General features: G+C 36.2%; 1 protein-coding gene across 1 annotated transcript; it reads right to left on the bottom strand.

Annotated features, from left to right (window-relative positions):
* Positions 1–278: 278 nt before the first annotated feature.
* FBXO9 (F-box protein 9) lies at positions 279–26,449 on the bottom strand. Its single transcript, XM_045543756.1, has 13 exons — positions 26,431–26,449; positions 21,947–22,033; positions 19,248–19,406; positions 16,844–16,901; positions 15,032–15,131; positions 12,271–12,401; positions 11,361–11,475; positions 5,972–6,090; positions 5,676–5,766; positions 4,916–5,011; positions 4,527–4,620; positions 2,886–3,037; positions 279–876 (listed from the first exon to the last, which is right to left on the bottom strand). The coding sequence occupies exons 3-13, from the start codon at positions 19,392–19,394 to the stop codon at positions 768–770; spliced, it is 1,212 nt and encodes a 403-aa protein (XP_045399712.1). The 5' UTR covers positions 19,395–19,406; positions 21,947–22,033; positions 26,431–26,449; the 3' UTR covers positions 279–767.
* Between the last annotated feature and the right edge of the window lie 376 nt (positions 26,450–26,825).

The following is a 26,825-nucleotide window of genomic DNA, read 5'->3' as shown; positions in this document are numbered from 1 at the left end:
TGAGGTCAGAGCATAGGGATCTATAGTCTGTGGCTACATATAAAAACCAATGATGAAATGAGGCAATGGTGTTTTAAGAGACAGGGTCTCACTATGTTGCCCAGGCTGGACTCAAACTCCTGGGCTCAAGCAGTCCTCCTACCTCAGCCTCCCAAGTAGCTGAGACTACAAGTACATGCCACTATGCCCAGCTAGGGACAATGATTCCTAAGCCTCTGCTGGCTATCCTAGGGACTGTTTATTAAATATTCTCATATTTTAAAAAAGTGATCCAAATATATTTTCTTGAAAGAAATGTTTACCTTTATTGATGATACAGTTTCAGTCAAATCCAGAACAGGTTTTCACATTTTCAGCCTTTACTGCAAAGGCAATATGTCATGCGGGAAATAAAATGCTTATCCTGTGGTGCTCTCCTCTGACGCATTTAAATATTAGGATGCTCAGGCAGAAAACAGCTTATGTTACAGAAATCTCATAAATCTGCTTTAAAAGGACATGATTTAAACCTCATATTAAGGTTTTTCACAACATAAATATGTTTAAACAACTTATAATTCAACTTCTTAATTTTAAAACAAAACACCTCAAGAATCAACTATCCCTTTAAATAAAAAAAATAATCAATTTATACTCTTCTTAAAAGAACTCCAACAATTTAAAATAAGTTCCAATTCAATATATATATGTACATTTATAACTTAGGTGATTTTTTGCGCTATATACTTTTACTCATGCAACAGTGACAGAGGACTGGACTTGAGGCTCTAAAGAGGCCTTTCTGAGAAAGCTGTGTAGCTCCTCACTCTGGCAAAGAACAAGGGGGTGTACATCTTGTCAATCTCAAAAGCACTGACTGCAGTCTCACCAGTTGATCTGGAAAGAAAGCACAAATCTTTTTGTGTTTCAGGGGTCATTTTATGCTTTAGCCTTTTTTATTTTTAATTCATCTCACTAAATTCTAAACAATATAGGCATATTGTAGAAAACTTGAAAAATTTAGAAAAGTATAAAGTTTTGCATAATTCTACCACCAGATAGAACCATATGAAGTAATTTCTTCTAGGGTTTCTTGAGATCATACTCTTAATTAGTAATTGTTTTTCTTTACTTTTTTATTTTATTATTATTTTTCTGAGACTGTCTCACTCTGTTGCCTGGGCTAGATGCCATGGCGTCAGCCTACCTCACAGCAACCTCAAATTCCTGGGCTCAAGCGATCCTCCTGCCTCAACCTCCCGACTAGCTGGGACTACAGGTACGTGCCACTATGCTCAGCTAATGTTTTTTATTTTTAGTTGCTAACTTTTTCTTTTTTTTCTATTATTTTTAGGGGTCTCGCTCTTGCTCAGGCTGGTCTCAAAACCCCTGTGCTCAAGGCAATCCTCGGGACTCGGCCTCCCAGAGTGTTAGGATTATAGGCATGAGCCACCATACCTGGTCAGTTCTGCTTTTTTTCATTTAACATTATGGCATATGCAATTCCTCACATCATTAAATATTTTTCAGAAACCATTGTTAGTGGTAGCATAGTATTTCACTGTCTGCTTATACCATAATTTACTTAATAATCTCCCTTTTGGAGATTTAGGTTGTTTCCAGTATTTTGCAATTAAAAATAATGTGATTTTGATTATGTCCTTGAAACAAGTTCCTAAGAGTAGAATTTCTAAGTCAAAGGCTATAGACATTTTAAGGCTCTTGTTAAAATGTTATGTTTCAGAAAGAATTATATTCCTAGAATAGAATTTAATGATTTAAAATATTTACGTGAGGGAAGAGGAAGCAAGTGATGAGTTATGCTACCACAGCCTTTATTCCCCTTCATCCCCTAAAATAGAAATAAATGAAGCAGAAAACTCAAGTGACTTTATAAATATTATAAGGGAGACGATGTGATCACCAGCAGCTACAAATAATGATTATAATGGCCTTTTTCTCCTAAAAAAAAAAAAAAATGATGAATGGGTCAAGCATGCTTATCATTCATTTGTGCTTGGTTCTACTTTTTGGTTTGGTTTCTTTGAAAAACAGAAAAAAAAATTCCACTGCATCAGATTACAGAGAGAAGCAAAAAGGAGATATAGTAGAAATGGTAAAATGTTCTTTCTCAGAAAAGTTCTCTACAAGGTAGAAATGTGAAGAAAGTTTGCAAACAGGTTATTAGAAGCTGGGCTCAAAATTTATCTCTCAGAATCAGAACAGAGAATCCTCAGTCACACACCAATATTCTTTCAAGCAACAGCTTACTTTAATATGCACGTAAATTATATTTCACTTCCCTGATTTTTTTTATTTTACTTTTTTCTGTACCGCTCCTTTCTCCCACACTCTTCAGTTCATTAATTATTTCATACAGGCAAATCCTACCTCATAGAACAAAGGGCTTTAAATAGGAATCACCTGATAGACTTGGCTTTGGAATAACTGACATCTTATTTGTTAGTAGACTTACTTTCCTAACTATAATTTTTATAAAATCAGTGTATAATCCCTGAAGAGAAACCAAATGGAAATAAAGCAAAAAATGGTAAGAGTAAATTACAGGAGAAAAAAATGATCTGGTTTTTAAAAATTGCCTTGAATAAGTAATGCACAGACAGCTAAGTATCATCTCCTCATGGAATGCTACTTTCATTTCCAAAGGGATGCGACCAATTCACACTGCCATGGGCACTGTGTGAGAATCCGGAGGTTCTACTTCCTCAGGCATGCTTAGTCTTTTTCATTTTAGTCATTTTCTTGGTTTGTAGTAGTATTATACTGTGATTTTGCTTTATAAAGTAATGTTAACTCTGAGAAATTCAAACATATCTGAGTTTCCTAAGCTGGATATAAAGTATACATTTATGCTGTAACCTTGGTATTTTTATTCATTCACCTACTTGTAAGTAATGTGACAAGAATGATGTATCCAGATGAGTTTGTTGAACCTCTGGTGACCGCTGGAACACAGGTGTAGCCCCACATGAAAACTCTGATCTGCTTCTTGTACAGGGACACGACGAAAATATCTGTATTTGTAGTCAAGTGGTTTCTGCAAAAGGAAAAGGTACATGAGCTATAATGAAACCTTATCTCACTTGTATGTAAATGTTTATAAAAAAAACATTATGTAAGAGCAACATTAAAAGTAACAATATTTGCATGCAGTAAAGAGTTGTGTTGAGTATCACGAGAATACATATGAATGCCTTGAAAAATGTTAAATATTCTGAAAACATCAAGTTTTCCCCCATCATCATCTTACTCCTCACAATAACCCCAATAATGACTGCATTTTTTTCTATTTACTAGCTCAAGAAATGAAGATCCAGGGACATCAAATGAGTTAACCAAAGTTACACAGTAGTTTCAGAAATGTCTCCTTCTACTAGAAAACACTTGGAATTTTTTTGAGAGACAAAGTAATAAACTGGTGAAGGCTGCAGAAAAAGCACAGTATGACTTATCTTTTGCAATAACAGTAAAATAATCAGTGGAAAAATAGCTGTGACAAGGTTCATTAGAATCACATTTCTGCAAATACTGCTGTTAAAAACACAAAAATGTAAATGCTACGAATGGTTTCATAATATATTCTATTATGAAGAAAAAACAGACACTGTCCATGGGAATTGCTAAACTCTTTATTAGATAAAACCTAAGCAACCAGGGCCTTGCAATTCCCCAATTTTGACCTCAGGAAACTCACAGTCAAAGAACTATCTCTGCCTCTCAGACTGCTGCCCCAGCCTCCCCGAGCCTACCAGAGGGAGGTGAAGAAGCCAGAAACAGGTGGCCACAGGTGATAGGACTCAGATGAAACCCTGCCCTAACCATCTTGGTACATGATGCTAAAGAGGTGAGGACTTCATACAAGAGAACTTTCTTTCAGAAAACTATTAATTATAAAGGTAACAGGCAAATATTCCAACTACCTCACAACTGACTTCTTGGTTATATATTAGTATTATAGTTTTCAACCAGGATTTAAAACGTGCATATGAAGAAAGGTTGTGAAAAAAATTAGGCCCTCAATTTGTTAAGAGAATTTAAAGCACTCTAGTATGTAATGGCATCAATAATCATATTTGCCTGGCATTTTTTCCTTTTGCAAGAAGAGGAAGAAGGAAATTATCTTTCTTTCACTTATTTCCAATAGAAACTGAAGTTCTAAGAATATCCTTGTGGAAGAATTATCTATATGAGCTAATTTAGGAAAGAAAAAAACCTCGTGACTCAAAATGAGAAGCGCCATAAACTACACTCAGGTATAGTTATTTCACAGGAGATTGTGGCTGCACATTTTAATATGTGAAAACACTGGACTAGAAAAGGAAACCGCATGAAGAAAAATAACCTATGCAAAAAAAATAACCACATCTTAGAAAACTCTCCAGCTCTCTTCAGTGATATACTAGAAGTCAACATTTTGTATAATAATATAAGTAATGAAACATCGTTTATTCCTTCTAATTAAGAATGCTTAAATGAATAGGATATTGAAATAAGAAGAAAAGTGTTAATTCTATTTGCATACTCACTTCTTCTTTTTTCTTAGTTATTACAGCAAATACTTTGGTCTGATTGTCTGTATCTTGTGACAAGCGATAATGACCCAGTAGAATTGCATCAGTTCTAAAAGATAAAAAAACACTTTAAGTCTAGGAAGCAATGAATTACAACAGTGTTTACTAAACTTGCCTGAAAAGAATCAGCCAGGATGTCAGTTAACCTTGATTTCAAGGCCCCAAAGACCTAGCTAGTGAAGTACACTCTCTAGGAAGAAGCCCAGGAATTGGTATTTTTCACAAGTGTCCCCAAATGATTGCTTTTTAAATCATCCAGTATTAGTCAAGGAGGCATTGGGTTATATTAACCCACAAATAACCATATAAAATGTGGACTAGACAGAAAGCCATAGAAAACATACCTGGTATTCCTAGTTCTTAAGCGAGGAACAATGGACTGAGGCTCCTCAGGGGTTGTCAACATCATCACACTGCCATCAGGAAAGAATCTTATGTACCTAGGTAAAAAGACAAAAAACACCAAAACACACCACACACACACAAAGTATAAAACATGTCCTTATTTATCAGCACCTAAACCTATTCACAGCTATGAAATCCAAACTGAAATACCATGGGCCAAAGAACTGATAAAACATCATTAAAACAAATGTGACTGACAACCTGTTAGTCCAGCAACAAAGAACTGAAGACATTTTATCATCTTCCTTGGAGGGAACTGGTGAACTTACAGTTTCACTCACTGAGTAAAAGTTAGAATAAATGCTGCTTCATTAAAGTTCTGTGTTTTTCCTATAGCACTAATGTCAAAAAAAAGTGAGATCCTAAAATAATACAGTGGTTAACATATCTATTTTTCAATGACAGTAATATTTGGTAAACAATAGAAATGAATAAAAGCATAAGCTATTTGAAAAGGCAAATGAGTATTCCCAAAAGACAAGGAGAGCTCTAAAATACAGAGGTTAGAAGGAATTATATAATTTATATTAACCAATTAGTTTTTTGAGTGCAATTCCTATGTTGTAATAATGGATAGAAATACTGAGGGTCATTTTGTGATTAAATCGAAAGCAACAAAGAACAGATGTCCATATAACTAATGAACTAATTACTTGGAGAGAGAGAATTTTCCACTCACTCAGTTTACTACAGTTGTACCTGTAATATTCCACTTGGTGCCAGGCTCTATAGAAACCATCAAGAGACTGTTCCCCTTGACGAATATATGTGGTTTTACTGATATACACTCCTATTAAGAAAAAAGATTTTTTTAAAAGAACATAAACTTTAAAAATTACAATCATATAACACACTTCCAGCTTTATTTTTATTATGTTTTTCCCTTAAATATGCCCACAGTACTTGGGTTCACTGCAGAAAATTTACACTATGTATTTATCAAAATCAGCATTACAGATTACCATTTCTCCTGAGTTCTACAGAGTTCAGCTTACCATCAAACCGAACACGAGGCCGTTCTAAAAACATCTCTCTCCAGGATGTGTATGGAACAAGTTTAATACAGCTTCTGCCCCAAACTTTCAAGCAGGCCAGACGCCAAATTTCAGGATCTCTAGGGAATAAAGCACGACATCAATAAATATAAAAGCCTAAGTCCCTATATGCAGACATAAATATTTTTGCTATCAGCCATCTTTTATTCAGCAAATATTTATTAAGCACCTGGGAGGCACTGTTCCAAGGGCTTGGGAGGGTTGGATGAACAAGGCAAAGGCCCTGCTCTTTTATTGGCGGTAAAGCAAACAGAGAAGCTTTAGGTAGTACGCTCAGTGCAAAAATCAACCAAAAGACTAAGGGGAGTTGGCAAACAAGAATGACAGTGGTGAGGAAATAGAGACTATTTCAGATAGGGTGGCTGGGAAAGGCCTCTTTGGGAAGGTGACGGTAGTGATGGGGAAAAGTAACCGGGGCAGCAGCCATGGCAAGTGCAAGGCCCTGAGGCAGGAGTGTGACTGGTGGACTCACCAAAGTGAGCAAGGTGAAGCATGGACTAAATGATCTGAGAAGTAGCCAGGGATAGACCAGATAGCATCTTGCAGGCAGGAGTGCCTATTTATATGAAATGATGCCACCGGATGGTTTGACCATGATTTATGCTTTTAACAGATCATTCTGGCTGGGTGCGGTGGCTCACGCCTGTAATCCTAGCACTCTGGGAGGCCGAGGTGGGTGGATCACTTGAGGTCAGGAGTTGGAGACCAGCCTGAGCAACAGCGAGACCCCGTCTCTACTAAAAATAGAAAGAAATTATATGGCCAACTAAAATATATATAGAAAAAAAAAATTAGCCGGGCATGGTGGCGCATGCCTGTAGTCCCAGCTACTCGGGAGGCTGAAGCAGTAGGATCGCTTAAGCCCAGGAGTTTGAGGTTGCTGTGAGCTAGGCTGACGCCATGGCACTCACTCTAGCCAGGGCAACAAAGTGACACTCTGTCTCAAAAAAAAAAAAAAGATCATTCTATTGGGTTTATGGAGAATATGTTCTAGGGGTATAAGAGTGGAAGCAGGGAGACCATGTAGGATGCCACTGCATAATCCAGACCAAACACAACAGTGGCTGAGTCAGAATGATAGTTGTAGAAGTGGTGAAATGGTCAGAACAGAGGTAAATTTTGAAGGTAGCACCAATAAAACTTTGTTATGTAATTAGTGGAAAAAGCTAAGTAAAAGATGTATTGAAAGTTGACATGATTCTGATACAGCTCAAAATATTTTTAACTCCATCTATAACTTAAAATATTGTTTTGCTTTTTAAAAGAGATAGGGTCTTGCTATGCCACCTAGGCTATAGTGTAGTGGCCATTCACAGGCATTGATCCCACTACTAATCAGCATGGGAGTTTGGACCTGCTCTGTTTCTCACCCTGGGTCAGTTCACCTCTCCTTAGGCAACCTGGTGATCCCCCACTCCCTGGAGATCACTATATGGATGCAAAACTTGAGAGTGGACACCTGATCAGCACAGTACATACACTACAGCCCAGAATTCCTGGGCTCAAGTGATCCTCTCACCTCAGCCTCCCAAATAGCTGGGATTACAGGTGTGTGCCACCACCCGTAGCTTAATATTAAGTTTTAAAGAAGTAAAAACTACTTATATTAGCATTGGACCACAAAAGATAAATCCCCCCAAATTTATGTTGAAATGTGCACTTGAAATATCTTCTTTTTGCCATTACTTTTACTTGATGATGACACAGAGTTGTATTCCTGAAAACTTGCTTTCTTAACCAATCCCTTGTTATGTTCTCTCATGTATACTTACAAGTTAATGGAATAACTGTGAAAGCTGTCAAAATCAAAATGGAATCACTAATATTAAGAAAATCCTGACACCTGTAACCCTAGCACTTTGGGAGGCTAAGAAGGGAGGATCACTTGAGGCCAGGAGTTTGAGACCAGCCTCAGTAATAGCAAGACCCCCATCTCTACAAAATAATTAAAAAAAAAACTGATGGACTAAATGAAAATTTCCAGAATTCTAATAAAGAAACTGATGGGTTCATTAAACTGCTAGTCAAGATAAAGCAAAACAAAAGGTTAATTGCATAAAATTGATGGAGGTAATTAAAGATGTTTTTACGATGTTTATTTAAAACACTGTTGGTTCTTTTCTTAAATATTTTGTTTTCCAGATTTAAGGAATTTTTCTCTCATAAGCTATCTATCATTTACAGCAATTTGATAAAGCATACTTTTGTGAAAAAAGGTGGAAACATTTGCTTTTTCACCCTATGTGATTCCTCCAAAATTCAGAAACAATTCATGGGTATTCTTATTTACATAAGTTCAATAAAAATCTATTCTCTGTTTATAAACAGGATACAATTGTAAACATTGGTTATATTACCAAGGCTTTGACTGAAATGTCATATTTAAGAATGTGTATAAAATACCTGGCTTCAAGAGTTCTCAGCCCTTTGAGTGGGTAAAAACTGTCATTTCTTGGCAGGCACAAGGAACCTTAAGAGTGTAAGTAAAATCTAAAGTCTGCCTTGGTTTGGCTTCCTAGCCTCAAGAGGTTTTTAAATCCAAGATTCCTGTATCATCAACATACAGAAAAAAAAGTATTTCTAAAGAAAAACTATAATACACCTGTTATCAGATTGTAGTCTTGTGCATTAAGTTCTTGTTTTCTACCTGAAGACTGGATTAGTTCTTGAATTTGCCTAATTTCCTCTAATATTTGGCTATACTCCAACTGAAAACAAAAGCTGCTTGGTTCCAAAAGCCCTATAAGCTGAAACTATTCAAATTTTAAGGTATAAGCCTCATGCTGATGTATGGGCCACATAAAAAGTTCACTAAACTGTCCAATGTCATGACTAGAGATATTAAAACTATGAGTAAGGAGGAGAAATGAATGTTTTCACGTTGTAGAAAATTTTTCCCAAGACGTAAGAATACTTTTACCCCCTTTTAATGCTACTCTTTCCACTTGACAGGATAATGGTGTAATTCTGCAGTCCCCATCCTCAGGCCTCAGACCAGTACCGGTCTGTGGCCTGTTAGGAACCTGGCCACACAGCAGGAGGTGAGCGGCAGGCGAGTAAAGCTTCATCTGTGTTCACAGCTGCTCCCCATTGCTTGCATTACTGCCTGAGTGCTGCCTCCCCTCATCTGTGGAAAAATTGTCTTCCATGAAACTGGTCCCTGGTGCCAAAAAGGCTGGGGACCACTGGAATTGAAATTTCACAATCAATGGCTTCTGCTGGTAACTTAACAGAACCTAACCTAAGAAATCCTTTAGTATCCACTGGTTAAATAAGAAAGTGTGCTATTGCTAATACTACATGCTATACCTGCAAAAACTCCTCTCGGAAAGTTGAGACCCATATACGTGAAATAAGAAAACAAGCTACATGATTACAACAGTCTTACCTAATTTCCTATAGTCATTTGATTTATTCAATTAGTTGTCTTTAAGCCTAGGCTCATGGTTCAAAGCCATTATGCAAACCAGAATGTCATATTACTATTAATTTTACTCTGTATTTTCCCTTTTTAAACTTTGCATCTGTGACTTGCTAAATTTTTGTAGAGGCACAACTCCTAACAAAATAATGCTGGCCTAGCACTTTGAGATGATAACAAAAAACTACAGAACAGACAAAATTGAACTTAATAATGGACTCCAGGTAGACTTAGCCTGGTCCCACTTTCTTCAAACCTCCCTTGTTGCTCAAATGTGGTTAAAAGGGCTGTGACGCTAACTCCTGGTTGCCAATCACTCCCCCAATGTGGGATGAGACCAGCAACCAAGACAGGTTCATCCTGGCACCGTGGGATGTTAAAACCTAACTACAGGATAATTTACTAAATGCTTTTGAAGAAAGATCCTGATCAAAAGGGCAAAATGTGAAAGTTGTTAAAATCAAAATGGAATCACTAATGTTAAGAAAAACCTGACAAACAGAGCCAAGGAAGACCATGAAGAGAAGGTCCTCACTTCTCTTGTGCCTGATAACAAAAAGACTCTACAAAAAACATAACCTTGTACAAAGGCCATTGCAACCTTATACAAAAAATACTTCTTCAAGGATATCGGCCCAGCAATAGCCTGTCCAACTTCAAACTGTTGTCACCCTTGTTATTGATCTTTGTAGCCAAGGATAATTATTTCAAAACAATTATGTAATCTTCCTCATTTTTTTCTTTAAAAACCTTTGTCTTCCTTTACCTCCCTGAATATGTACATAGCATTCCCACTGGGCATATGCATTCACACTGCAATGCCCTATTCCCAAATAAATGTTTTCTTTAGAGAACCTCTTTCTGTTATTTAGGTTAACATAACAATTCTAGAGACCCAAATTTCAAAAGGTTGGTGGCAACACACTACATGTTTAATGGGTACTTGTTTCAGTAATTTGAATATTTTGTGCAAAATGTAAGATTCCAAATGGAATTAGGTTATTTAACGAACAATGCAGGCCGGGCGCGGTGGTTCACGACTGTAATCCTAGCACTCTGGGAGGCCGAGGTGGGAGGATCGCTCGAGGTTAGGAGTTCAAGACCAGCCTGAGCAAGAGCGAGACCCTGTCTCTACTAAAAATAGAAAGAAATTATCTGGACAGCTAAAAATATATATAGAAAAAATTAGCCGGGCATGGTGGCGCGTGCCTGTAGTCCCAGCTACTCGGGAGGCTGAGGCAGAAGGATTGCCTGAGCCCGGGAGTTTGAGGTTGCTGTGAGCTAGGCTGATGCCATGGCACTCTAGCCTGGGCAACAGAGCGAGACTCTGTCTCAAAAAATAAAAAAATAAAAAAATAAAATAAAAATAAAAACAATGCATCTGAATTTTAAAAACTAAAGTTATAAATAAAATTTTAGATGCTAAGGACTAAGCATATATTTCTGTATGAGATATCCATGAAAGATCAGTTTCAAATGATTTTAGATTGAACTATGATTATTCTTCACATAGTAAGATTTTAAAAATATAGGATAACTTTTAATGGGCCAAAAGAAAATTCTAGCTGCAATCTTAATTTGAATCATTATCACTCAGTGGGTTTAGAGTTACTGTAAAAATGACTTTAATACATTTTTCTAATATAATTGTGCCTGCAAACCCTATGGAAGTAATATATGTGATACATCTGTTCTACATATTATTCTACACCCTGGAAATGTAACACATTCCAACCTTTAAATGCTAAAGTTGTTTGAGAAAATCACATTAAGCACAGCTTAGCAAACTTCTGTTTGTTCTAAGCTTTTACCTAGAATACCAATCAAGTTCTTTTATCAAAATTGGCAAAAGAATATAATCCTTTTCACCACTGCCTGAGTTGTTTAAGGAAAAAAAAAAGGATGTACCTGGCACAGATGTAGAATCCCCTGCACACCAGCGACAACTGCTCTAACGATCTGAGGTCCAAGTCACTAGACACCACCCATCGGAAGATGTACATCAGGACCTCCATTGGCAGCGCTGCAAAAGAAAATCACTCTTCAGTGACTCTCCTCTATGTCCTTCTATTGTCACAACCACATTCTCAGTGCATTAATGCATTCCTAGAAATTTATGAATCAAACTCTCAGTATTGCTCAGAGCTACGGCATAAATGTACTTAACTACTCAATAGTAATTAATGGTTCTTATTATCAAGACACAAGTATCTTTATTTTTTCAGTAAAGAATAGATCTGAAGCTATTTTTATAAAGCACCCTGTGCCCATACAAGATTATTTTACCGCTGAGATATATTAACGTAAATGTGTTAGAAAAATAGTCTACTATATGTGTGAGCCAAATTGAATTTAACACTAAAAAGTTATTTTCATCTCCTTGAAAATTTTCAATTGTCTTCTCTGAAAAATCCCATAACTAATTAAATAATATTTAACATATGAAAAGAAAACACATCCATTTCTAAATATTCAGCCTGTCTCAGGACTATTGTCCAACTTGGCTGAAATGTCTAATACCAGTATTCCTCCAATTTTCTTAGGGCTACCTGAACAACTCAGACTCCCCCACTTAGATCTTCACTGAAAAAAGTATAGCATCCTTAAACAAGTGTAGTGTTGTACTACAAACACTGCTCTGCCTCAGATTTTGAAAAGCTTATTAGCATATACAAATTGTAATTATAACTAGATCTCCCACCATATCCTGAACTAGGGCAGCGATAATCTGGCAAATTATCTGACCTTCTAAATTTGGAAATCTTTAATCTCAGGTTAAAGTATTTCTCACTGAGTAACAAAAACCAAGAATTCACACCTGATATGTGAGTCTGACTGCTCTCAAGCTCAGGCTGACACAGTTTGAGCACAGACTCCTGAAATGTGAGTTGCTGCTGGAAGTAGGACAAGAGATCTGCCATTTTGCTATCATCATCATTATCTTCAATGCTGAAAAGAGAAGGAAGGTGAGTAAATTAAGTGCCTCAGTCTACAAACATATAGTTTAAAAACTGATTTTTCATAGCACTTTCAAATTTGCTTGAGAAAAAGTCACCTAAAAGCTTATTCAAAATGTGATACCATGGGGGGGCAAAGGCAATATATGTAACCTAAACATTTGTACCCCCACAATATGCTGAAATAAAAAATAAATAAAAAAATTTAAAAAATGTGATACTTTTTGAAATGTGATTATAGTTTATCCCACCTTACAAAAGAGTACAATACCAAGTTCTTCCAAAGAAAAAAACTTTGGTAATTACCACTCAGAACGAATTAGGATTTTCAGATACAGGTGTTAAGATTTAACTAATTAGTTTTATTGTAAAGAAGAGATTTCATGAGTTAGTAAAAAATTTCAAATGATTTGAAAGTAATCAAATGTAAGTAAATTCTTTATGTAAGTTTTGTGTAAGTAAATTTTATGTAAGTAAATACTTTAAGTGATCTTAATCCATTCTAACTGGATAAAAATCAAATATACGGATGCCACCTGAGGTACTTACCAAGGGTTTTCTAATGGATGTGCCTTAACTTATCATCCTACCTTTAGAGAAGAAAATACCTAATTTGAAAAAACTTTACAGTTCACAAATCATCTACCAATATACACAAATGTGTGGTTAAGAGTTCTAAAAAATGTCTAGTTTTCCATTTTTGCTGAAGTAAACCTTAAAGATCATCAGACTTACAAAAAGGCTTAGATAAGGATGAAGTTAGAAAACCAGGAAGGGCTTTTTATAATACAACAAAAAGTATGGTTGAGGCTAGATGGACTCAATGGCTATTCTACAAACACTATGGGAAAGGCAAAGAAACATTTAGGGCTTATCAGATCTTATTTAAAAAAATGATTATATCCTTAAGAACTTTCATAGCCTCTGGGTTTGTATAAAAGGGATGAGGAAGAAGAGAAATGCTTCTTTAATATTTTAATACAATCTTTCTTTCTTTTTTTAAAACAGAGAAAGGGTCTTGCTGTTGTTCAGGCTGGTCTCAAACTCCTGACCTCAAGTGATCCTCTCATCTTGGCCTCCCAGAATGCTATTTTTTTTCTTTGAGACAGAGTCTCCCTGTCACCTGGACTAGAGTGCCATGGTATCAGCCTAGCTCACAGCAAACTCCAACTCTAGGGCTCAAGCGATCCTCCTGCCTCAGCCTCCTGAGTAGCTGGGACTATAGGTGCATGCTACCACACCTGGCTAAATTTTCTTTTTTCTATTTTTAGTTGCCTGGCAAATTTTTTCTATTTCTAATAGAGACAGGGTTTTGCTCTTGCTCAGGCTTGTCTCAAACTCCTGAGCTCAAGGCAATCCTCCGGCCTTGGCCTCCCAGAGTGCTAGGATTACAGGTGTGAGCCACTGCGCCCAGCCAATACAACCTTTTTTAACAGCACTTGGCACCTATTTATAAAACTAAATGTTGTCTACCCAAACATTTAGGTAGGGTCTACATCACTCTAACCAAATTTAAAGAAGGTTTAGAAAAAGCCCAAATGATTCATGTTAAGTATGAACTTCCTCACACTGATAACTATAATTTGGTGAGCAGTATTATTAGCTGAAAATTCAGTCAACTGATACTGCCTTCACTGGGATGTTTTCAATATAACTTATCCAAAGCATAAGTGTTAATACCATATGCAGTTTAAAACACTGGCAATAACATATGTTATCAATAAAGGTAACAATTATTTTATGACAGAGGCAATATAATAGCTAATGTATCTATCTCATTATTGAGACTATTTTTCTATGTATTGCCCACTCTAAACCTGACATTCATTCTCTCATGCGTATAGACTCTCTTCCCTTCTAGTATCAGTAACCTGGCTTTGGGGAATAGAGGGAGTAAGCTAAAACAATTTTATAATTGTTTTACAAATAGCTTCAAAAGAATCATCTTAAAAACATGTTCTCTTGATTTTTGTCCATATAAAACAGTCAATGCTACTTCACGACTTTGATGCAAGTGGCACCTGTACAACGAAACATTATTTCTTTTAGGAATGCTTATATTTAGCACTTGTGCTTTTAAATAAATGTTAGAGTTTTAATGTTCTACCTACATACGTTGAGAATAAAGTCTTATTACAGTTCAGCATTTTTCTAATAGAATTAAAAGCCTTTTAGAAAATGTAAAGTTTCAAATATATACAAAAAGAGAGAGATTAGTGTAATAAAAATCCCATGTACCCATCAGCCAATTGCAACCATTATTAACATTTTGCCAACTTAGGCCTAATTACATTTTAATACTTTCTACTTCAAATAGGTTTCAGAAAGTTGAAATGTATCCTTTTATTCCTTTCCGTAATTTCTGCTTTTGTTAAGAAAAAATCAAAAAATGCTTTCATCATCTTGTTATTTTGATATCTTTTTAAAATGTGCATTTCTATATGCTAATCTTAAATTTCTCTAATTGAAAAATTTCTACAATTTTATAAACAAGGATATACCAAAGACTATACAGCTTAACAGAATTAGCACCACATTCTTATCATGTTAAGAGTCAACAGGGCAAAGACGCTTAACTTTAACAAACTCTATGCATTACTATCTACCAAATTATATACGCACTAGCTGTTTCCAACGCCATCACCATCTGGAGACCGGGTATAAGTAATCTTGAACTCTATATCAGGTACAAGTTGCATAGCCCTACGATAAAACTTGATGGCTAAAAGAAGAAATAAAGCTAAATTAGCTATGACGATACATTTTGTCATTTCCTTTGATTACCTTTAACTGTGGTTTAATTTGGTAACTTTCTTTACAAACAGCCAAATTCCCTTTTTCTACATGGAGCAGTAGTTCAGTGACACAAACTTATTTCCAAACCTGATTCCTCAGAAAGCAGCTTTTTTCCTAAAACTAACAGGTTATAGAAGTTTAGGATGTTGTATTTTACTCTTATCTTTTAGCCCTTCCAATCTTTTTCCTCATCCTCTTATGTATTGTGCTTTTTATAGGGTTATCGTTCTTTCAGCTCTGAAAATACAACTGCTGTAGCCCCCCTCCCCACCAAAGAAAACACTTTTAAGCAAACTTTTTTTCTAGGACACAGAGTTGAGGAAAATCAAATGCTTCCTATTAGGTGGAATACAGAGAAGAATTCTTTGGAATTTACCCTACAAATCCAACTTCCTTTAGCCCAGCTGCCTCTTATTTAGTTGCATAACCTTTAAAACCTATTTTTCAAATAAATCTCCTCGCCAGGTGGTTTAGAGCTGTAATATTTAATAATCTCTACCCATAGAGATATACCAACAAAACTTGGGGCTGCAGAAGCCAACTAGTTCTTTTTCCCTTGGATGAAGTCTATTCAATTCATTATATTCTGCCATGTTCTACTATTGTGGGTGAATTACCATACACTCTGTGGAGATGGGAATCTCACAAACTAAGGAAGACTGCACAGGGACTTGACCAATTGGGCTGTCTTAAAATCCCAGTAAAAATATCACTAGAAGAAACCTGCACATAAACACAGCAACTGTATTATTTTGGGGACATTTTCCAATGATTCAAGCACAAGCATTTTTCCATGCCCCAATTATCTTTACTATCACAAAATGAAAGCATAATTACAAACCTAATATGGTGAACAGTCCTACAACTTTGTTTACTTATACATTTCTACTGGGTTAATAAAAGAGACAAAGCTAAAGTGTATTCCTGTTGGTAAAATGTAAATTAGAACTTAGGAAAACATCTGTATGTTCCTCAATTTGTCCTTTATATTCCCATCCTCTGAAGCCCCTATAAAAGGGGCATATCCTATTTTAAAGCGAATCACAATTTTTAAGACTTTATTGAGGAATTAATACTAAAACTGTAGAAAAAGGTTATTTTACTCATCCTACCAATATGTTGATGATTCCCAGCAACATCTTTTTGTGAAGAGACAGGTTAATGTAGAAATACAATTATTATTATTATTTTTGATTTCTTAAAAAAACAATTTCAAATACAGTTGGCCCTCCATATCTGTGGGTTTCGGATTCTTGGATTCAACCAATTACAGGTCAAAAATATTCAGTTAAAAAAATAACAACATGAATTAAAAATATATATAGTATAACAACTATTTGTATAGCATTTACACTATATTAGTTATCATAGGTAATCCACAGATAATTTAAAGTTATAGGAGGATGTGAGTAGGTTATATGTAAATACTACACCACTTTATATATGGAACTTGAGCACCCCCCAATTTTGGGATCCACAGGGGGTCCTGGAGCCAATCCCCCATGAATACTGAGGGACAACTATACAGGAAGACTGATGTTCTGACCAAATATGTTAACAGTAAAAAACAAAAAATTGATACCAGAGTTTTTATTCAGAAACGTCATGGAAATATGATCCTGGGCCCCAAGTTTTTACCTTCATAAAGAGCTCCATTTTGTTCTTCTTCTACTGCTTTTAGGAAGAGTTCTCGAGCCTATAAAAATATAAAGTGACAATTTTTGAAAATCTGTATTAAAAATTAGTATGGATGGCAGAAGGGGGCTTTTTCAACAAATGGTGCTTAAACAATTGGCCATCCGCAGGTAAAATAATGAACCTCGATCTAAATCTTATACCTTACATGAAAATTAACTTGAAATGGATGGTAGGCTTAAATGTAAAATGTAAAACCTACACAACTTTTAGAGAAAGAAAAAAATCTTGCAGACCTAGGACTAGCCAAAGAGTTCTTGTGGTTGATACCAAAAGCACTATCCATAAAAGGAAAAGTTGATAAAACGAACCTCACCAAAATTAAAAGCCGCTGCTCTATGAAATGTCCTGTTAAGAGGATGAAAAAACAAGCTACAAACTGGGAGAAAATATTTACAAGCCACATATTCAACAAAGAACTTGTTTCTAGAATACATAAAAAACTCTCAAAACTCATCAGCAATCCAATTAGAAAAGGCATAAACAGATATTTCACGGAGAGGACATACAGATGATACGAAATAAGCACATGAAAAGATACTCAACATCATCAGCCATTAGGGAAATACAAATTAAAATCACCATGGAATATCACTACACACTTATCAGAATGGCTAAAATTAAAAAGTAGTGACAAGACCAAATGCTGCTGAGCATGTGTAGAAACTAGATCCCTCATACATTGCTGGTGGGAACATAATATGGTACAGAGACTCTGGAAGACAATTTGGTAGTTTCTTTTAAAAAATAAGCACTTACCACAGAATCTAGCAGTTGTACTCTTGGACATTTATCCCAGAGAGATGAAAATTTATGTTCATGAAAAAACTTGCACAAAGATATCTACAGCAGCTCTATTCATAATAGCCAAAAATTGGAAACAACTCAAATGTCCTTCAATCAGTAAATAAATGATTAAATTGGGGTACATCCATACCATGCAATACTACTCTGCTATAAGAAGGAACTACTGATACAAGTTGAATGGATCTCATGGAAATTATGCTGAGGGGAAAAAAGCCAATCTCAAAAGGCTACAAACTACAGATTCCATTTATACAACATTCTTGGAATATCAAAATTATTCTGATTGTGGTGGTGGTTACACATAGCTACATATGTAATAAAACTGCACAGACTATTTATACCCATACACGCAGATAACTGCTTGTAAACCGAGGAAATATGAGTAAGCTCTGTGGCTTGTACCAATGTTTATTTCCTAGTTTGCAACGTTGTACTACAGTACAAGATGCAAGATGTTACCATTGGGGGAGGCTGAGTGAAGAGTGCCTGGGACTTCCCCATACCTATCAACCTATAATACTTTGAAATAAAAATTAAAGCAAGTACAGAAGATTTTAGTCATTGTGGCAACGTCCATTACTTAGTGATCAATTGTCGGTAAACAACAACAACAAAAACTTGGACCCGATGGTGTATAGATGACAGCCTCTATGAAGAAGAGAATAACAAAAAGCGAAATGGTGTGCCGTGCCTACTCCATATGAATAAGTACCAGGAGAGAGGTGAACAGTTGGACAGTATTCAAAATATTTTCAGTGTGAGCACTTTCAAAATTTTCCATAATAAAGAAATGCTTAAGGGAGGGGCAATAAACAGGTACAATGAACACTATTCGGGTGATGGGCACACTTACAGCACTGACTCAAGCATTAAAACAAAAGCTATCCATGTAACAAAAACATTTGTACTCCCTTAATATTTTTAAATTAAAAAAAAAAAGAAAGAAAGAAAAAGAAAAGGCAAAACTGTAGTGAAAGAAACACATCGATTGTTTCCAGGATTGATGCCAAATGGGCACTGAGAACCTTTTTAAGGTGATGGAATTATTCTATATTATGATTATGGTGGTGGCTTCCCTAATAAAGCTGATAAAAAGGAAAAAAAAGAAATGATTAATGCATTATTGTAAATTGATCAACTCAAAACATAACAAAATACTGCATTAAGTTAAGACCTTTGGAAAAGTATTAACATGTAGAAAATTTTTTTCCCTTTTGGGCTTCTATTAATAAATTAAGAGGCATCAATCTATTAGAGACCAAATGAATCTCAGAGGTCTATACATTAGCAACGGACAATTCCATGAAGATAGTGTACCTACAGGGAAAGAAGCTCACGGAGGAGTGGTGGTATAACCCAAAGTCCTAGAAATATTGAGGGACGTGTAAACTAGTATACCAGTCAAAATCTTTCCTCATGTGGAAAAATTTTACAAATTATGTGCTTATGTCCCCAGAGTTGGATTATGATTACTTATGTTAGTAAAAATGTCTGTGTGCATCCAAAACAGGTAATTTATTACAATGTCAATAATACTTAACTTTTCTTCTTTTGCCTGTTCTTGTTTTCCTTTGGTATCTGCTGCTGCTTTCAGTAGAGATACTCTAGCTGCTCTGCAAGGTCGATTTTCTAACTTGCTAGAGCCTACACCTGGGCCAAGTTCAAACATCCACTGAGCTCGAAACATCTGGAGTTGTGCCTACAGGGAGAAAAGTATTTTATGATGCATCAAGGAAGGGTAGGTCAATTCTGGAACAATTTATTAATATGTTCAACATCTACTTCCATGTATATACTTATTCTAAGACCAGAAAACATTGTCTTCTAAATTACTAAATACTCATTAAATACTTGTTATCTTTTTAAATAATTTTCTGCTCAAAATCTTAAAGAATCATGAAAATTAGCCCAAAATATTAATAAGTCAATAGAACAAAAGCGTAATGGTATTGGGGACCAAATTTTAATTAGAATTGAAAATATAAGCCAACATTTAGGGACTGAAGCTATAAGCTTCCAATAATTTGTTAATGAATATATCATCTAGCATACATTAAGAGTGCTACTAAAAATTCTGTAGGTAAGCACAAAGTCTTCAATAAACATTCTGTATTTCAAAAAGAAAACATCTTTCCTTATACATATTATCTCAAAAATTTAAAACACAAAAAAGTGAAGTTCCCCTGTGTGGTAGACTCTGATGTGCTGCCCAGATTCCCCTACAGGAATAAATAACTTATTGCCCCAGCTGCTGGCAGTAATGTCTGAAAACAGCCCTGAGTTTCAAGCCCCTTTGGATATTGCCTCAGCAAAATCACACTGCCTTCTCAATCCCCACCCAATGACTGATCAATGGCTGATAAAGGCCTGGCTCTCTCTTGCAACTCTGGTCAGCTCTGAAAGGGTACTCCATCTTCAGAACTCCCTCGGGATGGCTAAGGCAGTCCATTAAGACTGCACAGCAGCTGGACTTCTTCCCCTGCCCACTGCTGCTTCCCTCTTTCCTTTCCATAGCTGTTGATCCCAAGAGCACTCCCTAGTAAACCTCCTGCAAGGCAATCTTCATCTAAGGTGGGTTTCCCTCTCTTGCGGAACCACTTCTCCCAAAGAGGGCCATTGCTAATAGAATTGTATATATTATCCCTAGCTTCCTTTTCTTTTTTTGAGACAGAGTCTTGCTCTGTCACCCCGGCTTGAGTGCAGTGGCATCATCACAGCTCACTGCAACCTCAAACTCCTGGGCTCAAGCAATCCTCCTCCCTCAGCCTCTCAAGTAGCTGGGACTACAGGCACATGTCACCACACCTGGCTAATTTTTCTATTTTTGGTAGAGACAGGGTTGCACTCAGGCTAATCTCGAACTCCTGACCTCAAGCTATCTTCCCTCCTTGGTCTCCCAAAGTGTTAGGATTATAGCCATCAGCCATGATGCCCAGCCCCTAACTTCCTTAAAAAAAAAAAAAAACTAAAATGTTTTTTAAATTAATTTTTCTATACTCTGTACACTGCTTTGTTCCCATACTCCTAACACATTACACATATATTTCTAATCTACAGAATCTTTAGCAGCATTTAATGTCTACTAGATGATGCATTCCAAATAAGCAAGTATTATAAAACATAAGTTTGGTGACATGCACTTAATTAATTACAGTGAATTTTTTTTCTAGTTCAATGCATAAAAATTTACCTCATCCTTTTAAATGGCCACAGTGTATTTCACTGCATGGATGCATCATTTCTTGAATACAAGTAATGGACATTTAGGTTGTATGAGATCTTTCCATATAAATAATGCTATAATAAACATCTTTGTACATGCATATTTACTGACTTTCTCCATTATTTCCTTTAGTTAATTTCCTGGAAGTAGAATTGATGCATCAAAGGGAATATATGTTTTTCATTTTGATCCATATTGACAGTCTGCCCTCCAGAAAAGTTGTAGCAATTTATATTTTCATGTACACTGCATGAGTGTCCATGACAGCAATGGACATTATTCACCAATCTGATTAAATTATTAATGAGAGTAATTATCTCTTCAAATATTTAGTAGCCATTTATATTATTTTTTCCATTAACTATCCAGTCATATATTTCTATCCTGTGTTCCCCTTACTAATTTACAAGAGTGCTCTATATACGAAGAATATGAATCCTCTGCCCATATGTGGTTTTCCAGCTGACTTTTTTTTTTTTTTTTTTTTTGGAGACAGGATCTTGCTCTGTTGCCTGGGCTAGAGTGTGTTGGAATCATCAATAGCTCACTACAACCTCAAACTCCTGGGCTCAAGCAATCCTCCTGCCTCAGCCTCCCAAGGTGCTGGGACTATAGGCGCATGTCACCATGCCTGGCTAATTTTTCTATTTTTTGTAGAGACGGGGGTCTCACTGTTGCTCAGGTTGGTCTTGAACTCCTGGACCTTTTGTTATATACAGGTTTAAATTTTTAGGTGATTACACCTGTCAATCTTTTCCCTTAAGGTTATAGGTTTTGAGTCATACTTAAGCCTTAGATACTTTAAAACCACCTACTGAGCTACATAGCAGCAATTATCAACATTTCATTTTAGAGAAAAAAGAAATCCATAATATAGTTTAAGTATTCTATAACCCAGTATGAAAACACAGTTAAATTCAATGCAAACAAGAACGTCAAATCTCCATAATTATGGCCAATTTCTACATATGTATGAGAAGCAATGGAATAAGAAATACACAGTTGAAGAAACATGCCTGCAGATCAGTTTCCGCAGGACTTTCATTTTCATCATCATCATCTGCTCTGACAGCATCAGAATGACAATCTTCCTCAGCTTCTGCCTGAAGGGGAAAAAAACCCAAATAACATCAGGAAGATGCAAACACCAGTCTCTCTTTATAATTTGTATCTTCTATTCAGCTTCTTGCTACTTAGTACCATAAAGTCAATAGTTTGTGAAACCCACTTTGAGTAGCAAGGCTGTAGAGTGCGTTTGAGACCTTACTATTAAATATTTCTTTCTTTCTAAAGGAAAATGAGTCTGAAAAGCATATTTTCTACTCCAAACCACAGTACTCATGAATCTTAACATTTCCCCCTCACCAAATTTAACATCAATTCTGTTCACCTAAAAATCAATCTAATTATGGTCACCCCTCAGCATCCATGGGGGATCAGTTCCAGGATCCCCAAGGATGTCAAAATCCACGGATGCTCAAGTTCCTCATATAAAATGCCATAGTATTTGCATATAACCTATGCATACCTTCCCATATACTTTAAATCATCTCTAAATTACTTTAATATCAAATACAATGTAAATACTATGTAAATAGTTGTTACACTGTATTTTTTAACTTGTATTGTTTTTGTTGCATTTTTAAATTTTTTTTTTTAGGCTGGTCAAGTGAAGCAGTGGGTGTGGAGAAGGAAAAAAGGAATGTGTAACTGGTTGTGATCAATTAGTTGTAAACACTGTACTCAGACCAATCTAAAAATATTTTTGATCCACAATTGAATCTGAGGATGTGGAACCTATAGGCAGAGGGCCAATTGTATTATATAAAATAACAATTCAAGTCCATTACTATTCATAAATAATTTGATATTTGATTAATGTTAATTAGGTAATGAAGCCAATTCCTCCATAAATATACATCATATAACTATCTACTGATAATTAATCTATAATAAAAATCATTTTCACTTTTTTCTTAGAAAAAAAGGAAATAAAATAGGAACCCCTTTGGTTTTCTCTTTTAATTCAACAATAAAAGGTTTTTTTATTTTACTTTTTTTTTTCTGAGACAGAGTCCCACTTTGTCACCCCAGGTAGAGTGCAGTCATGTCATCATAGCTCACAGCAACCTCAAACTCCTGGGCTCAAGTGATCCTTCTGCCTCAGCCTCCCAAGTAGCTGGGACTACAGGAAGCCACCACAACACCAGGCTAATTTTTCTATGTTTAGTAGAGATGGGGTCTCACTCTTGCTCAGGTTGGTCTTGGACTCCCGAGCTCAAGCAATCCTCCACCCTCAGCCTCCCACATTGCTAGGATTACAGGCGTGAGCCACCGGGTCCAGCCTTTTTAAACTTTTTATGAAAAAAATATTTAAACATAAATAGGGTAATTAATCTCTAAGTGCTCATGACCCAACTTCAGTAATTATCAATGTAATAATTCCTTAATATCAAATACCATGGCACAGTATTCATATTTCTCAAAATGTCATATGTGTAAAACACATTTTAAAGTTTGCGAGATCAAGATTCAAGCAAGGTCCACACATTGCAAGTGGTTGATATGTGTCAAACGTTTGTAATCTTGTAATTCTTTTTTCCTGAAATTTGTGACAAGACCAAGTCATATTTCTGTAGAACTTAGATTTTGCTGAGGTGTCAATATATACGTTCCTTTGCTCTCTCATTTCCTGCAAATTGTGCCTAAATCTAGAGAGGCTTGATTAGATTCTGGTAAGATTTATTTTTTTTGGCAAGGCTACCTCATAGGGCTATTTCCCATCAGCAAGGGAAGTGTTCTCAAATGCAGCTGACAAAGTGCTGTGGCACAGGTTCCAAACATAATTGAGTCTGAGGCAAAAAACCCAAATAATTTTAGCATCCATAAACTTCTGCAAGTACCAAAACAGAAAATACTGTTTCATGCTAATGAAATACAGAGTGCCTTCTCTGTAGATATCTTCTTCACAGTTTAATGATACCAATCAGATAAAATTTGAAACTTTTTTTTTTATTACTGTACAATAAACAACTCCAGTGGCTCCAGTTAAAAATGTTTTGTTAGGAAGGATGAAAGAAAAATAAAATTAAAATGTTTTGCGTTAGGTGGTTAAAAAAGAACAACTAAATGATATTTAGTTGTGCTACAAAGCTTTTATTTTTTTGAGATTGGGTCTTGCTGTTGCCCAGGCTGGCCTTGAACTCCTGGACTCCAGGGATCCTCCCACCTTAGCCTCTTGAGTAGCTTGGACTGGAGCTAGCGTGTGCCGCCACGCCCTGCCCTGCTATAGCAAACAGTTTTTGTTTCATGGATCACTTAAAAGAACACAGTCCATAAAAAGATGTCCCTTGTTTTATACAACTAGCATGATATTAAACTTGTTCTGTGAATATGACTTCTATTTGTTAACATCTTATATGTACTAGGAAAGCTTCTTAGTCAAAGACTTAACAGTGTGTGCTTTTGTCAAGAAGCCTCTATTTTATCTGTCTTATAAATCCAAATTTTATATATCGGATTGGCTTAAAGTGGAATAAAGCTGGACTGGGATTACTTCATGGATTGGGGCTTAATAGAGGTCTCAGGCCAGACTCCTTTCATTTTATCCTTTGTTTTCAATAAATGTTTGCTAAATTAAACTGAATCCTACCTTCCAGGGAAAATGAAACGTTCCCTCAGTACAGTCTATTAGCTAACAGACTTATTAGCAAATGGAACTTGCTCAACCACTTAATGTGGTCACTCCTATAAGTAAATGTGGCAATCAGGGAAATGACCTTAAAAGTTAGTTAGAAATAATAAAATCCATTTAATATCACTAGTTCTAAAGAGGGTAAGTTTTACAATTGCAAATTTTAGTTGTAAGTTATTTCCAAGAAAAAAAAATGTTATCAACACAGATCTTTAACGTAGCAACTTGTATTTGCACTACATTACAGCACAACATAAATAAGCCTTGCTTCCTACCTTATCTCTGGCAAGCAGACCCAAAGCAGAAGTGCCTTTAAGACTTGAACTAGTTAGTATATAGCAAAATGGTCAACACACTGTCAGTGAAGAAATAAATGAGAGGCCAAGAACTCAGATGCATTTCCAGAAAACGGGAAAATTTAAGCATTCATCTATTGTCAAATACAATTTTGGGCTTTTTCTTTTTTTTTTTTAGTCTCTAAGTTGGGAGCTTTTCCTGCTAAGAACACTATTAGGAAAATACACAATGAAGAATTGTAAATGTATAGATCTGATTGAGAAGTCTACTTTTCTCACTCCTAAGAGTTTGCTTTATTACTGTAAACTAAGTACAGCTACTGGGAGGGGACCTGAGTCCTGTAGAGCATCCTCTTAGTAATTTAGCCTTGTAACTCTGGCCTAGTAGTTGTACTAAACTGACTTCATTTCAAGAGCTTCTGTGGCTCTCTCCAGTTGGTGCTCTTGCATAAATGCTGCTTGTTTTCTCCATCTGGAATGCCACTTTCTTCACTTAGCTACTTCTACTCATCATATGAGATTCAGCTCAGGGTTCATCTTCTTAATCAGAAGCATTTTCTGATCCTTTTCAATAGCCTCTTTTGTGTTCCCATAACACTTGGACTTACCTGTGTCAAAAAACTTGTACTAAGGCCGGGCACAGTGGCTCACGCCTGTAATCCTAGCACTCTGGGAGGCCTACGCGGGTGGATCGCTCAAGGTCAGGAGTTCGAGACCAGCCTGAGCAAGAGTGAGACCCCCGTCTCTACCAAAAATAGAAAGAAATGATTTGGACAGCTAAAAATCTATATAGAAAAAATTAGCTGGGCAAGGTGGCACATGCCTGTAGTCCCAGCTACTTGGGAAGCTGAGGCAGCAGGATCGCTTAAGCCCAGGAGTTTGAGGTTGCTGTGAGCTAGGCTGATGCCACGGCACTCACTCTAGCCCGGTGACAAAGCGAGACTCTGTCCCCCCCCCCCCCAAAAAAAAAAAGTTGTACTGAAATTATTTTTGTTTCCTTCACTATTGTGAATCGAAGACAGGGATCACATCTGGTCATCTTTGTAACTTTAGGGACATACACATTGCTTGATTCATAGTAAAGGCCTGAGCAGGCCTCAGCTGTCTCATCTGTAGCGATCTGGTGACTTGAGGTCCATTTCCTTATGTGACATCCCATGATTAAAAGTAACAAAAATCACTTTACAGATCTGGTTATACTGAGGACCTAATATTGTACCAGAGTCTAACACTATGCCAGGCTGATAAAAGGTGCTAAAAAATATTGGTTGAATTAATGTCATGTGGACATAAATGCATTATCTGAAGGATAAGGAAATAGCAAACGTATAATAACGACAGCATCTTTCTTCATCCCTGAGCTGGGTTATAATTGAGTTCTAATCCATTATTACTTCTTGACAGTATGATCACAAAAACAAGAAATTACTGAATTGGGGGTTTTACTATAGGTCAACTCAAATATCACTTGAAGTAAAAAGGCCCTCGGCTGCCACCCAGAGGTATTTACTTTTTCATAACTGAGTTTGATCGACGTAACACCTTTCACTTGAGTAGCTCGTGTCTTCATCATGTTACTCCTGTATCACAGGTGGGATTAATGAAATATAAAGGTTAAGTGCTTAACCCTGGTCAAAGAACTACTTCTGAAAGTTTAGGGGGCAGAGTCAATCAGTGCTTTTTCTATCTTCCAGATTAACTTAATGAAATAAGTTCACTCAGCCATTCATTTATTTAATAAATATTTGACTCTACTACGAACTAATTAGTTTGGAATCATTTCAGCCTTGATTCATTCAGCCCTAGCCAGAAATTAGTTTTTCGGATGGATAATTTATTCGAAGCCAAAGGCGGGCATTGAGCAGAGACTGCTTATTCCAATATGCAACAGTCCCATGGAAACTA

The sequence above is a fragment of the Lemur catta genome, chromosome 2, assembly GCF_020740605.2.
Source record: "Lemur catta isolate mLemCat1 chromosome 2, mLemCat1.pri, whole genome shotgun sequence".
NCBI lineage: Eukaryota > Metazoa > Chordata > Mammalia > Primates > Lemuridae > Lemur > Lemur catta.
The sequence above is the reverse complement of the archived record's forward strand: the minus strand, read 5'-3'. Positions and strand labels throughout refer to the sequence as shown.

Excerpts from the sequence above, each read along its gene's own strand:
- FBXO9 (XM_045543756.1), bottom strand. The coding sequence starts at position 19,394 with ATGTTTCGAGCTCAGTGGATGTTTGAACTTGGCCCAGGTGTAGGCTCT. Across the intron at positions 16,902-19,247 it reads AACAGGCAAAAGAAGAAAAG|GCTCGAGAACTCTTCCTAAA; the intron begins TTAAGTATTATT and ends ATATTTTTATAG. Across the intron at positions 877-2,885 it reads TCTTGTCACATTACTTACAA|ATCAACTGGTGAGACTGCAG; the intron begins GTAGGTGAATGA and ends CTTTCTTTCCAG.